Here is a 13659-nt window from a genome sequence, read left to right on the forward strand (position 1 = left end):
GTTTGGCTGAGATTAAAGTTACAGTTTTTACACAGCTGAATAAACGTCAAGCAGACAGCTGATTATCAGAAGTGTGAGATGCTGGAGAATTTACTCCGGTGTCCTGTTATATTTTAGAAAGCAAGGAGTTTATTAAACTTCACCGAAACAATCTGCAAATTTCATTAAAATTTAATAAACTATCTTTTTGTCTTTATTTTTAGTTAGCACAGACCTTACACACTTAACCATCTTCTTCATTTAAACCTGCATTTATTTATTTATTTAAAAAAGTGACAGAAACTAAAACTGATGCATTCACTGATCCATGTATAAACTGTAAGTCAGGTTTGTATTCACTGCCATCCCGACTGCCAAAAACCTGCAAATAGTATTTATTGAATACACACACGCACAAAAAAAAAATCTCAGTGGCTTTATGAAGAGAAACGTGATCAATTTCAGTAAACGCACATTTGTGGGAAAACAAAATTAAAGGGGAAGTCCGCCGATCTACATGCAAAAGGTCAACCGTCACAGAAAGCACATTTCACCTGTGAGAGACAGCGTGTCTTTAGTGTTTCTCAGGAACATTGGTCAAGTCATAATTCTGACGATGTGACGAGTCCACGAACAACGACAAACTGGACAAAATGTGTTTAAGTTGGACAAAGAGTAGAGCTGATGAAGACACACAGGTCGGAGTGTTTTTGGAGCTTAACTCAAACTATGAAACGGAGAATTCGTGTCCACGAAGCTCAGAGCCAAGTTGAGTCGTCAGGTTGCAGAGGAAACCTCTACAAGAGCAGATTAGTTCTTTATTCTTTTTAAAGCTGTAAATATTTTGTTACTGTTACTCTTTAAATATCACTACACGCATATAGTTTCATACATGAAACTGACTGTGGAGTCCCCAGAGACTGTGGGGAAGTCCTCGACGCAGCCAACTAAAGCACGCTTCTTAACTCGTCTGTCTCTCCTCCTACTCCCACTCCCCAAACAGTGATCGGCTCAAACCTTCTTGTTATATTACATGTGGAAGGTGTAATGGTATTTGTGTTCATCCTGAAGCATTTGGTAGTTCACCATGAGACCTTCTTGCTACAGCACACTGTGAGCAACAATAACTGCTTGTACTTATACATTAACTATCAGGATTTATCAGCATATGTGTGCCTGAGGAACAAAATACCAGTTAATAACTGTTCATCCTACTGAGATAACACTGAGTGAAAACAAACAAAAAACAAAACATCAAGCCAACATGCAATTTATCCAGTACATAAAATCTCTGGATACTTGGCCACGAATGATCGTCAGCACCGTCATTATTAGGGCTGGGTTTTGATTATCGATTTATCGATTAAAATCGTGATATCGATTAATTAAATCCTGAATTGATTTTTTAATATAAATTTATTTTGCCCGAAACGCCACAATCTCAGGTGAAACCTCACAAAATTTCAACAACCGCCAAACAGCTAAATAGTAAATGAGAGCAGGAACACGGATTCTGCACAGAGACGTAAACACACAGCGCCGACGGATCAGAATCAGTGAGATGTGACTTTCTCACCGACAGCACGGACACGATCAGGGCTGAAAGCCGACAGCTCGCTGACTCTGATCTGTCGGCGGGTCCGCGCTTTGTGTTTACGGCGTTTTTTCACTGACTCTAAAGCTGTTAGTTTGATGTCTCTCCAAACAATATTGACTGAACCAGCAGCCAAAGAAGACCCAAACTACGCTTCACATAAACATCGTCATGGATTCTCTGACTTTTACTGTTTTGCTTCCACCAGGATGCACAGCTCTCTCTCTCTCTCTCTGTACTTCAACAACAGTTTCCCGTCTAAAAATCTGTTTTCTGCATTATTCACTTGCTTGTTACGCACAAGTCTACCGTTGTTTACAGCGCTGTCGGCCGATGGTTTTTTTTTTTTTCTTTTACTTACTTCCGATTTCTGCTGTTCAACAGGCTTCTGAACAAATGTAAACTTTTTAAAAGTATACAAAATGCAAAACGCCGTGTCTCTAATAAAACTGCTGTAACGTCAGAGGTGATGTTCATATGCTGGTTAATGATTTTCGTTCATTTTTGATCTACTGCAGAATATTTTTATAAAATCCCAGAACAGGAAAATCACCTTCATGTGTTTCTGTTTTATCTTCAGCTACTTTGACACAAAGGCCTCGCTGTGATGCTCACACCTGTGATAAAGTCTGGAAAGTGTCAGCTTCCTTTTTAAATATGTAAATGTACTGATCTGAATTATAATATTTCTGACTGTCTGAGGCAAAATTTCCCAGATTTAAATCGAATTGAATCGAATAGAATCGGGATCTTGTGAATCGGAATCGGATCGATTCTAGAAATCAGTGACGATACTCAGCTCTAGTCATTATACACTTATGATAAAACACCAGATAAACCTCTGAGCACTGAACAGTGCGTGTTCCTTGACTGACTGATTGGGTCGGGCTTTCTTTGAACTACCAGACTGTGCAGTAGCCACGGCTATATTTGAAGACACCAGCAGCAACCTTACATCTGGACTGCTGTCACCGCAGTAACTGCTGCCATGGTGACAAAGGAGAAGAAGGAGGGAGATGACACGTGCTGTAGTGAAGACATGCAAGCCGTGTGTTTAATAAGCAGCAGATGGAGTGGGGGGTGCGCGATGACTAACACTGGCCTTACTAATGCACTGTGGAGACAAGGTAGGTGTTGTTATTGTATGCTCAAGAAACTGGCAGAGCAGCGAGCCTTAACTGAATCACGCACGTTTTTGTTTGCCATTGTAGTGTTTTCCACAATGTAAAATACAAATGTACAGCGTATGCATAGCAGATATGCACAATCCAGCCACAACACGTGGTTACATTTTTATGAAGCAACTGAAGCTACAGAAGAAAGCAGTGGGACACGACAGAGGAAAGCCCACGTTTGGATAACCATTTGCTGTCACCTCGCAACTAAGACTGCAGAGGACAGCAGGGGACATGTGCTCTGGAACAGTTAGAGCAGCATGATTTATGATATAATGTGAGGAAAATGCATTCCTATTACACAAGCAAACTGATTTTAAATGATTGTGAACTTTAAATGGTTGTGCCCACACAACGTGCATGACACGGCACAAAAAACACAGGAGAAGAAAAAGTGACAGGCAGGTGTGAATTATGTCAGAGCACCTTTATCAGTAGTTCATGTTAGGATCGTCACTCCATCGTAAAGTTGAAATGCATACAGAGCAAGGACAACAAACTTCAATCAAAACCTCGTTTTTCTTTTTTTCTTCATTACATAAACAATCATGTGCAGAGCGGTGAGGGTAGGTGTGTTTGAGCAAGACAAGACTAAAGAAACCCTGCTGTCAGAACATTAGGATGCTCCCATGTGTCTGACTGGACTAACTCCCTTAAATGCCCCAAACAATGAAGCAGGATCTGTAATTTGGGCCATATTTGCACACACGCTATTCAAAACCTAACATTGGTAAAAGAAAGAAATACAAAAAAGAAATCTTCATTCAACTTTCAAGTAATCCAAATAAAACTAAACTCTGGAAATCCTATTATTTCTGTTTAATACAGACACATTTAAAATGATTCAGGCCGCCCTCTACCTGTCATTTCCCTGGAGCAGTTTTATAATTCAGGTTATTCTGAATGAACAGCCTGACATCTACCAATTTAAACTTTGTCATACAAAAAGCCCATAAACCAAAATAATTAAAAGGAATGAACAAAGGAATTAGTAGCTCATTTCAAGAGCAAGACCAGGTTGCTGTCAACAAAGCGATCAGTAGCCCAATAAAAACCAAACCAAACCCGAATTAAATAATTAAATATCCATCCATCTGTATAATTGAGCCGTTTGTACATATTAGCGCTATTTCTTACATTTGTAAACTCTCTGACATGTTGCATTATTTAAACAGTTTAGTCTGTTACTGTCTTGTTGGTTACTGTCAACTGTAACCCACAGAATTTAGTCAGGGATTAATAAAGCATTCTGATTCTGTCCTCTCTATATCTATATGTATAGAGAGAAAGACAAACTGCCCATTCTTCGATGACTATTACACTTTGAGTCTTTACATTTCATTTCAGTCTATATTCCTCCAGAGTATTTTTAAATCTGTCAACCTCACCAGAAGAAGAAGAAGAAGAGCAGGTTTCAAATGTGTAACATGAGAATGACAAGTCGTAAAAAGTGACAGGAGGAAGCTCTGTCAGATGGGGATGTGTGAGGGAAACTGTAGTCAGACTATATTATACGTATATCGTCATACTGTTGCATATACACCAGCTGTATATATCAAGTCTAGGTCTGTGTTGATTACTTTAATGATTCAGTTACTTCAAGGAAAAACAGACTCTCCTCTGTATCTGCACGAAGAGTCTCTAAGCAGCTATAAATAAACTGGAACCAACGTTGCTATTCTATATTTATTCCCCTGCAGAACTTTGGCTGTTCTTTAGCCTCGAACATCAGACTGATGCTTTTCAACAGGAAACACAGAGCTATAAAATGGTAATGATACCTTTTTATTGGATCAATAAGTCTTTCAGTGGAATGCGAGGCTGAGCCTAATGTGAGGTGAAATGGCCCCTCACTACAACTAAAATCTCTAGCTTGTACTTACAATAAAATCCTTCATACAAAGCTCGTTGGTCACACTGCTAAGGCATAACCGAACTGATTTTGTTGGCTTCCTGGAAACTGCCGCCACCGTTACCCACTCAGAATACGTGGTGTGACATCATTGTGGCTTACCTCTGCGACTTTAGGGGGAACTCCATCTCCCAGCACTTCCCTGTAGAAACACTGCTGGGTCATGTAATAGGAGAGGCCACTGGTTCTTTTGAAGGCATCTTTCAGCCGCTTCAGTTCCACATCAGTGACTACAGAGAGACAAACAGAGATGGGATTACATCAACAGAGACGGAGAGCTGATCTGCAGTTGTTTGCGAAGTCATGCTACAAGTCTGCAAGAGAAAAACAGAATCTACGAAAGATAAACAGTAAAGAAACAAGCAATGGCTACCACAGTTTAAAAACTGTATTAGGACCAAGGTCTGGATGGTCCTGAAATACGTCTTTAATGTTTTTAAATGTCATCGTTTGAAGCTCTGACTAGACGCCAGATTTCTTTCACCTTCACTTCACTAGGACTGCAGCACAACTGTTGGCAGCAACACAGAAAGACTGACTTCCATCCAATTAGAGTAAACAGAGGAAACGCTTTTAATGCAACGGTTAAAATGATCTTCTAACAGAAGCGCCTGAAAAAGAAGTTTAACGGTGTCATGTCGTTAATCCATAGATTAACTCTGGAACAGTTGGTAAAAATGACAAAGCTGCTTACACATGTAGTAGTAACTGTGGCGCTGTAGCGAACAATGTGACTAACTGCTGACTAACGGCTGAAAAGGATCCTGTTTACAGCTTCCATGACCACATTGTAGCTAAATGATCAACAAGATACCAGTAGGTGCCGCTCATCTGATAGGCAAGGGGTCAGCGTGCAGTAAAACGGAATCATTAACTATCAGCTTTCAGCAGCCAATCACAGTCCAACAGGGATAAGCTGCAGTAAATTAGCAAATACAAATGTAGGTACATTAGTTAGAAATTGAGGGCACTTTAAAGACTCCATATGAAAAGCTGGTAGTGCTGGGGTTGGAGCCACAGCAGCATGACAGAACTGCTCGACTGGCTTTGACAAATGTCTGATTAGATTGGATGACTGGTCCACCTGCTTCAGGATTGGATGTTGCTTGTCAGAGGGTAGCCTATCAAATGATCCAAGCGCAACTTTGATGTTTTCTGAATCAATGATAAACTAAAACAGTGTGTTTCCTGTTGTAGTCTTAAGAGACTACAAGTAACGGACGTCCTTAAATTTGACCTTGTCTGCATTAAAGTGTGGCTTTAAAGAAAGAAACTTTAGTCATTTCAGTATGCTCATCTTCTACACTGCTTATGTAATTGCAAATATACAACTGTTGTTTGTCACAGTACAACATATAATGAACATGCAGTGAAATGCTTGTGTCCTGAACTGTGGACAGGCTGCAGACGTAGCCACGCCACTCCAGGGCTTGTTTCTAGCATGGGGGTCATAGCCAGGACCCTTACTGGATACCGGGTGGAAATCGAACTTGCAACCCCTGCTCCAGAGGTGTGTAGTCTTACCACTACACTATGCAGCTTCCATTACAGCCATTGCTGCAATTACACCACTTGTGGCTACTTGTATTTATATGCCTCCACCAATCAGAGAGGTTGCAGGTTAGTGTTATGACTAGAGATGGCACGATACCACTTTTTTTTATGTATAATTAAATAATTAAATAGATTCAACATCTTTCTTCAACAGAACTGCAGACTGCACAGATGGTAGCTTCCCAAAGGAAAAAGTACTATAGCTTACTAGGGTATATTAGACTTAATAGTTACTATATACAGTGATGGACTTCTATACATTTTACATCAGATTAAAACTTTGGGTGTAAGATTCGGATAATTATTTATTAAAAGCTCGACATTTTAAATGAGAATAAGAAAGAAAAGTATGTCTTTGTGCCCCCTTTTCCCTGTTAATGCCCTATCGGCCCCCCTGGCTAAACTTTGCTAGATCCGCCCCTGCACAGTTACAGCTGTAGAAAAAGATCCTGGAGTAGAAAGTAATATTAAATAAATTCTAACAACAGCTGATCAAGCTTAAACGTGCTGCTGTTGTTCAGCCGCTGGTTTCCTCTTTCTGGTGCAAAGTGGGCCAAAAACAAACCAGAGAGACGATCAGCTGATCATGAAGTAGCAGCAAGAGAGAGAGAGAGAGGCAGTAGCTCCATAGGTTGTTAAGCTTAACGCTGGAATGCTTTACAAACATTCAGAGACGAACTTACACACTTGCTTTACTTCTCTCTGGGATAACTTCCTCGGAGATAAAATGCTGGTTTGGTAGCGAGGCTACAAATACACACAGCTGCTCTATCACGTGACCACACTGCTCCGATGTGCTACGGTTATGAGCTGAGTTACGCCGTGTCGCAAGTTTTGTGAGGTGCTTTTTTGATATTTAATGGATCGGATTACATTTTTTATTTTATTTCTCTCCAATATCCGATCCAGTAATTTACGTCAGTATCGGACCGATACCGATACCTAATATCGGATCGGTCCATCTCTAGTTATGACAGACAGGACTGTGCCAACTATGACATAATTACCATAACAGTTATTGGACTATTCTTGACCTTTAAATGTTCATTGACATATCAGCTAAACTTTAGCTCAACCTTGATTCCAAGTGTGCAACAAATCTTGAGAAATTTTCCAGAGAAGCTTATGAGATGTTGATGAGGACGGGATTGAGAGCACTAGAATCTCCATCGTCATCGAGGTATTTTAAAGTCTGATTGGAGAATATGTTTACAATGCAAGATGTTGTTTATATGATGACAAAGACACACCGTCACTGGAGATGGTGGAGACCAAAATAGAGCTTAAAAACAGATTCATGTGGTCAAAGTCAAAGCTAACCATGTGTGATAGATATGCAAACATGCACATCCGTTAAAGCCAGTGATATCTGCACAGCCTTTGTAACGTGTGATGATTCGACTTTTTAGTGCACTTAAGGCCAACGTAAAAACAATCTCAGTCTTTCTTTCACACCGTTACATGATTACATTAATACTACCACGCCTCTCTGTCAACGCTCACATTGTTGTCTAATCAGCTCCACTTCGACAACTGCTCTTTAATACACGTGTAATATTTTCTGTCACAGCTTCAGCTGAATCAGTTTAATTTAACCCTTCGACAGCACAAGGTCAAAGCAAGAAGCACATATGACATTTTTGTTTGCGTCTTACGGAAAACTACTCATGCCGAGCTCCATCAACAACTCTCTTAAAAGCTGTTATTCCGCCTTTATGGAAACTTTTCTTTATAAGCATCTCTGAACAACACTCGGGTTTCACTTATTTCGACAGAGCCAGTAGGGGAAGTACTGCTCATGGGGTTTCAGGTTTGACCCTAAAGCCTACCCAGACGGACCGCACACACGTGCAAACGCTCATGCACACACACTGTCACCGCGATGTTAGCCGGCAACATTCAGGCATAAACTCATTTTGAGCAATAAACTTTATTTCCAACTAAAAGTTTAAGAGGAGAGACATTAAAAGAGAATCGCTTTTACCTGGATACGTTGGTGTTAGGGTGCAACAGCTAATTCAAATAACAGTGGACTACTGTGCCTTTAACAAAAAAGCAGAGCCCGTGCACGCAGGCTAACGACATCCGAGGAGACCCGGAGAGCACGCCTTCCACCGAGACAATGCCCTAAAGAAAGCAACAACACTAAAATTCAAAAGGTTCTTCTTCTGACCATGCTCCACCTCTCCACCAAGTTTACTGAAATGTAGTCAGTTACTTTTACTGTAATCTTGCTGACAGGCAGATAATCAGTAAAACTGAGCCAATCACATACCTCTGACTTCTCTTTAGCAAGTAACCATGAGTAACTGGACATAAATCTTTATTTAAAAAAAGTAAAAATCAGTTTAACAACAAAACAGAGTTCAAACCCCATTTACAGGAAGTGACGGTGCGGGCGCACACACCATGCATATACCTTGGTTGGCCCAGTAACCTTTGTCATCTCCACAGACGCAGTTTCACTCTGACTACTGTCACACAGACAAAGCCTTAAACTAACGGCCTCAGCTGGAGCAAACTTTACTAAGAATGCACAATTTGTGTTAACGGGCTGTGCTAGTGAAGTGACGCAAATAAATTACCGCAAATGCCTTTCAGCAGTAACAGCAGGGTGCTGGTGTTTGACCGAACTGACATAACAGGTATGAGGAGGGAGCTGGTGTCTCTTCAGGTAATTTAAGTAAGAGTTGTAAGATCAGCTGATGGGCAGGGTGTGACTCCACCTTCATTCTTCACATTTATTTCCACAAAAACAGAAACACTGAACCATACAAAACCTAAAAAATTTATTTATAGATACAGGCTCAGCGAGTTTGAAAAATGTTAAAGGTCACACTGCTACTGAGGCTTTTCTCCTGCCTGAGAGGACGAGCACATCGTTAGGGTGGTGTCTCCTCGCAGCATGAAGAACCCAAACCACAGCCGGGGTTTCCTGGGTGGATTTTAAATTGGCAATGATGTGGTTTAAGTCTACAGAACAAAGTGCTGTACAAATGCAAAGTAAGTAAGTGGTCAGCAAGACTAGGAAAGCATTATATAAATGTATAAAACTAACAACACGTCTGCTGGACACAGGTGTGCTGTAAGCACAACACAGAACAAGAACCTTTTCAATTATCCTGGTTTTTGGGCACAACACACGAAAACTGTGTCAAGTGCCAAAAAAGTGCCAAGATGTGGTTTTATGAAAGGTAAGCTGACGATCAGAAGGTATTTACAGGTCACTGACAACCTCGCAGAGACAACAAGACTAAAGAAAGCCACTGTCCCAAAGAGTCATGGGTTTATCTGCTCCCTGCATAGTCCTGCACGTTGGTGTGCAGGTTGTGGTAATACTAAATATGAGTGGAAACTGCACGGAATGTAAAAAACAGACTATCATTAGAAAATAATACATGATCTCGTGTTCTGAGATAATGGATGGGAATCGTGTGTGTTTTGTTTTGGGAGAGATGAACTCTATTAAAAAGGCCTCCGGTCCTTTTCACAGATCACTCCAGCTGCTGTAACGTCTATTACAACACAGAAATGGTTTCCTGGTGCACAGCGGTGAGAGCCACTGAAACATGGAATGACACCAACAAACATCAGCGCTTAATGACATCCACCCGACGGAGTGCAACAGCTCTGAACTGTGAACATTTATTTCACTGGTGCCTCGTGTATCTGCTGCTTCTGCTGGCTGAAAACTACATGGGAATTTTAGCTTGCGTGTTGCGAATCCAAAGAAGCTGTGCACGTCTAACCCTACGCCTTTCACTTTCTTTAATAAGTCATCGCTGGTATAAAGATGAAGATATCCCAAAGTTAGACGTCTGAGGGGTGCTTTTTTAATATCTTGGTCATTTTGGTCTGTATTTGTATAGCGCTTTACTAGTCCCTAAGGACCCCAAAGCGCTTTAACACAACCTGTCATCCACACATTCACACACTGGTGATGGCAGCTACACTGTAGCCACAGCCACCCTGGGGTGCACTGACAGAGGCGAGGCTGCCACCGGGCCCTCTGACCACCACCAGTAGGCAACGGGTGAAGTGTCTTGCCCAAGGACACAACGACTGAGACTGTCCAAGCCGGGGCTCGAACCGGCAACCTTCCGATTACAAGGCGAACTCCCAACTCTTGAACCACGATCGCCCCATTTTGCAGAAAAGCTCTGATGCTGAGCCAAAGCAAAGCGAGATTAATGGGTCAGTGAGCTACGTCGAGCTTCAAGTCAGAGTTCTTGGTGTTACCAAAGTGGCCCTCTTTGTAACTGACCAACTCACCATGGCAACTTCTTCTGAGCACAAAACCTTAGAGAAACTCTTTTATTTGCATCATATTTTAACTGCAATGTAAATTCGCTGTATTCTCTATGTGCCAGTTGTTAAGCCGTTTAGCTTACTAACAGCAAATGAAGCTACAAAGTTAGAGCAGTGCAAACTGTGCATCTTGTTGTTAGTGGCTTGTGCATGCAGTCTATTCTTTTGGTGATGCCAGAAATCTCTACATTTTTGCTTTACTTTGCTGCCAAGTCTCCTTTACACTGTTGAATTGGAAGCTACTAGAACACACAACAACAACCAAGAATAGCTATTTGATCAATGAAGTTAATTTCCCTTTGTGTGCAGGCAAACTAAAAGGATTTCCACATCTCCTTCATTAGCCGGTGGGTCAGTAAGTTTCAGTGTTTAAATGTATCCAGTTTAAAGTTTCTGAGCTCTAATGTGAGGCAGTCATGTTAAAAATGAACAGCAGCACCGTGAGCACACCCACACTTAAAACAATTAACTCTGATTAAAATGCTCATCGTACCGCTCTGGGCGCTAAATCACAGGATTAACAATTTTCTGCAACATTAATTTCCTGTCTTCTTTGCAACAGTGTTGCAATGTAATGTTAGATTTTATCACCATTTCAATATAATCATTGGATAACACTCACTGGAGTCGGCTGTGCTCGTGGCGATTATTCTGTGCTGAAGGAGAGTCGGGCAACACATTAAAAGCCCCTTTGATGAGAATGTGCATCGGACCCAGAGCAGAAAGCTCAGCTTAACACAGGAAGCTGATAACCACCGTTGTGATACCTGTTATGTCCAGCTGGGGCTTTCGATGTTTTCAACTCCGCTAAAGCAAAGAAAGCCCGGCTGTATTGAATTTCCCTCGTAGTGCAAGTGTTTGCATTTCTTATATATCACTAAAATCTGCAACAGGCCAACAATGATAAACCACATCTTCAAGTATGAAGCCAAAGATCAACTTAATAGAAGGTGTGTGTGTGTGTGTGTGTGTGTGTGTGTGTGTGTGTGTGTGTGTGTGTGTGTGTACGCACCTGTGTGGCAACAGTCGATAAAGTCTATTGATTTGTGGAAAAAAGTGACAAAAACAGTGATTTTACTTCCCACTGGGGGGGCGATGCCTAACATCCATGTGACCTTACCCAGACTGAGGCACCAGTAGATCACTGGTGACCTTTTTCTTTCATCCTGCAGAAGCAGGACAAACGGCTGTCCACTCCTTTAAACCTTGCTGTTAACTATGTAACATTTTTCCACATGTACTAAAACAAGCTGCAACATCTGATGTCGTCTTTGAGCTCAGAAATGTCACTGCAGTCACACACACACAAACATTACATCGCCTTGTGGATCTAGGGATCCTGAAACAGAAATCCTGAAAAGGGCTCATGAGAAGGCCAATTCTGCATACGCCCAATGCCACCCAATGGCAGTGACCTTGGCTCCTCCAGTGAACACAGCTACCCCTACTTAGCTGCCTCCGAAGTTCTCATCCCTAGCAATGATTTCAGTGGTGGATCTGCACCTAAAGAGCAGAACCGACTGCCAAGGAATCTTTGAGCAACATCAGCAGCTAAAATGTTTCATTAGATTTTAGTTGCAATGCAGGATGATGCTATATAGTTTATATCTAGTAAGGTCGATACCTTAAAATTGGACTACATACAGTGTTCGCTCGGCAGAGCCCCACACCCACTCTCCTTTTGCACACAGATCTCTGCAGATTCTTCCGTAGCAAGCAGGGAGACATGGCTCTGATCCAAAACAACAAATATCTTGTGTTGGTTTTGACACTAAGGTTAACATTAACTTCTGTTAAATATTCATGTGTGGGAAGAGTTGACAATATTTGAATGAAAACACAAAGAAACGACTGTTTTTAAAGGCACCAAACAGCCTTTTGTACTTTGCAGAAAAGCTGCATGTCTGTGTGATCTAGGGCTATTTATAAGTCATCCACGTTCAGGGATGTGCAGCTAGGACTATAGGGAAATATGTTTCTCTTCATGAACTGTGCACACAGAACCCCATAAGCACCTGCAGGACCACAGAGTATGCATTGGCCAGTCATTAACCTACCAGCTGCCGAGTACAAAATCTACGTGAAGCTGGATGGCAACTGCAGAAACTGGAGCAGCTAATACTCCTGTTTATGTACGGCTGCCTCCAGAGGCTGATGCTGAGCTCATGCGGCTCACTCATTTCATTTTTCTCATCACTGCTAATACAACCCCAGTGCCAAAAAAACACTGTGCACATAATGCAATGACTGAGGTGCAGATCCACTATGTTGTTTTTATGATCAGTTGTCAATAAAATATTTAATATTTAAAATGAGAAAATGTACCGCTTTAAGAGACGTTGTTACAATTCTGTATCCCCTCTATTTTAGCACCACTTGTGGTGTTACTGGGAACTGAGGAAAGCATTTGCTGGACTTTTGAGAGAGCAAAGTGTTTGAAAGGTTGAACCTGAGGTACGCCAGATCAGCACCATGAAGCTATACTGTGGTAACAGATGAAGCGTGCACTCGAGCAGCGTCCTGCTGACACACAAGGCCCTACCTGAAAAAGACGGGAGCATATCTTTCATACCTTTCAGCCTCGGGTGCCTTTTTCAAACGTGCAAGCAGCAAATTCCATCAGCACCTATCCAATTATGTAACCCTAATACCCTAATACATTAGCACATCCCATAGTACCCAGGCAGATTACTAAACATCCTCCTACATGATTAGCATTAAAGCTGACCACAACATCACTGATGAGCTTAGCTTTGAGAATTACATCTTCACAAATTCTATAGCCATAAGATATATTGACAATATGGATAAATATAATTATATTAAGCAATCTGTACAAATAATATCGATGGAATTCTAACAATACGCCTAAGCCATTTTAATAAACTGTCCTAGCTACATGCTGTGGGTCTGAGGTCAGCAGAGTACCCGCCTTCTACTCGGGCCTGAACCCATGCATCAATGAGAGGTGACAGCTACCCAACTGAAGACAGGACTGATTAATGCTCAAGTGCTGAATCACAGGCTGCAGGCAGCCAATCACACATGGGGATCAACACAGAGCACAAAGCTGCAGGAAGAGAGACTAAAGCCCCCTTGTGTGTCATGAGAGGTAGCAGCTAACTGTATTCATGACA

At 41.5% G+C, this 13659-nt stretch overlaps 1 protein-coding gene across 2 annotated transcripts in view; it reads right to left on the reverse strand.

The window, feature by feature from the left end:
* usp32 (ubiquitin specific peptidase 32) overlaps positions 1-13659 on the reverse strand; it is a 63083-nt gene that overhangs the window by 40219 nt on the left and 9205 nt on the right. For both annotated transcript variants that reach the window (XM_013915683.1, XM_013915682.1), the window contains exon 2: positions 4763-4890. In XM_013915683.1, the coding sequence (XP_013771137.1) occupies positions 4763-4890 (128 nt within the window). The remainder of the gene's footprint in view (positions 1-4762; positions 4891-13659) is intronic.

The sequence above is a fragment of the Pundamilia nyererei genome, unplaced genomic scaffold, assembly GCF_000239375.1.
Source record: "Pundamilia nyererei isolate P.nyererei 1_Seehausen unplaced genomic scaffold, PunNye1.0 scaffold00347, whole genome shotgun sequence".
Lineage (NCBI taxonomy): Eukaryota > Metazoa > Chordata > Actinopteri > Cichliformes > Cichlidae > Pundamilia > Pundamilia nyererei.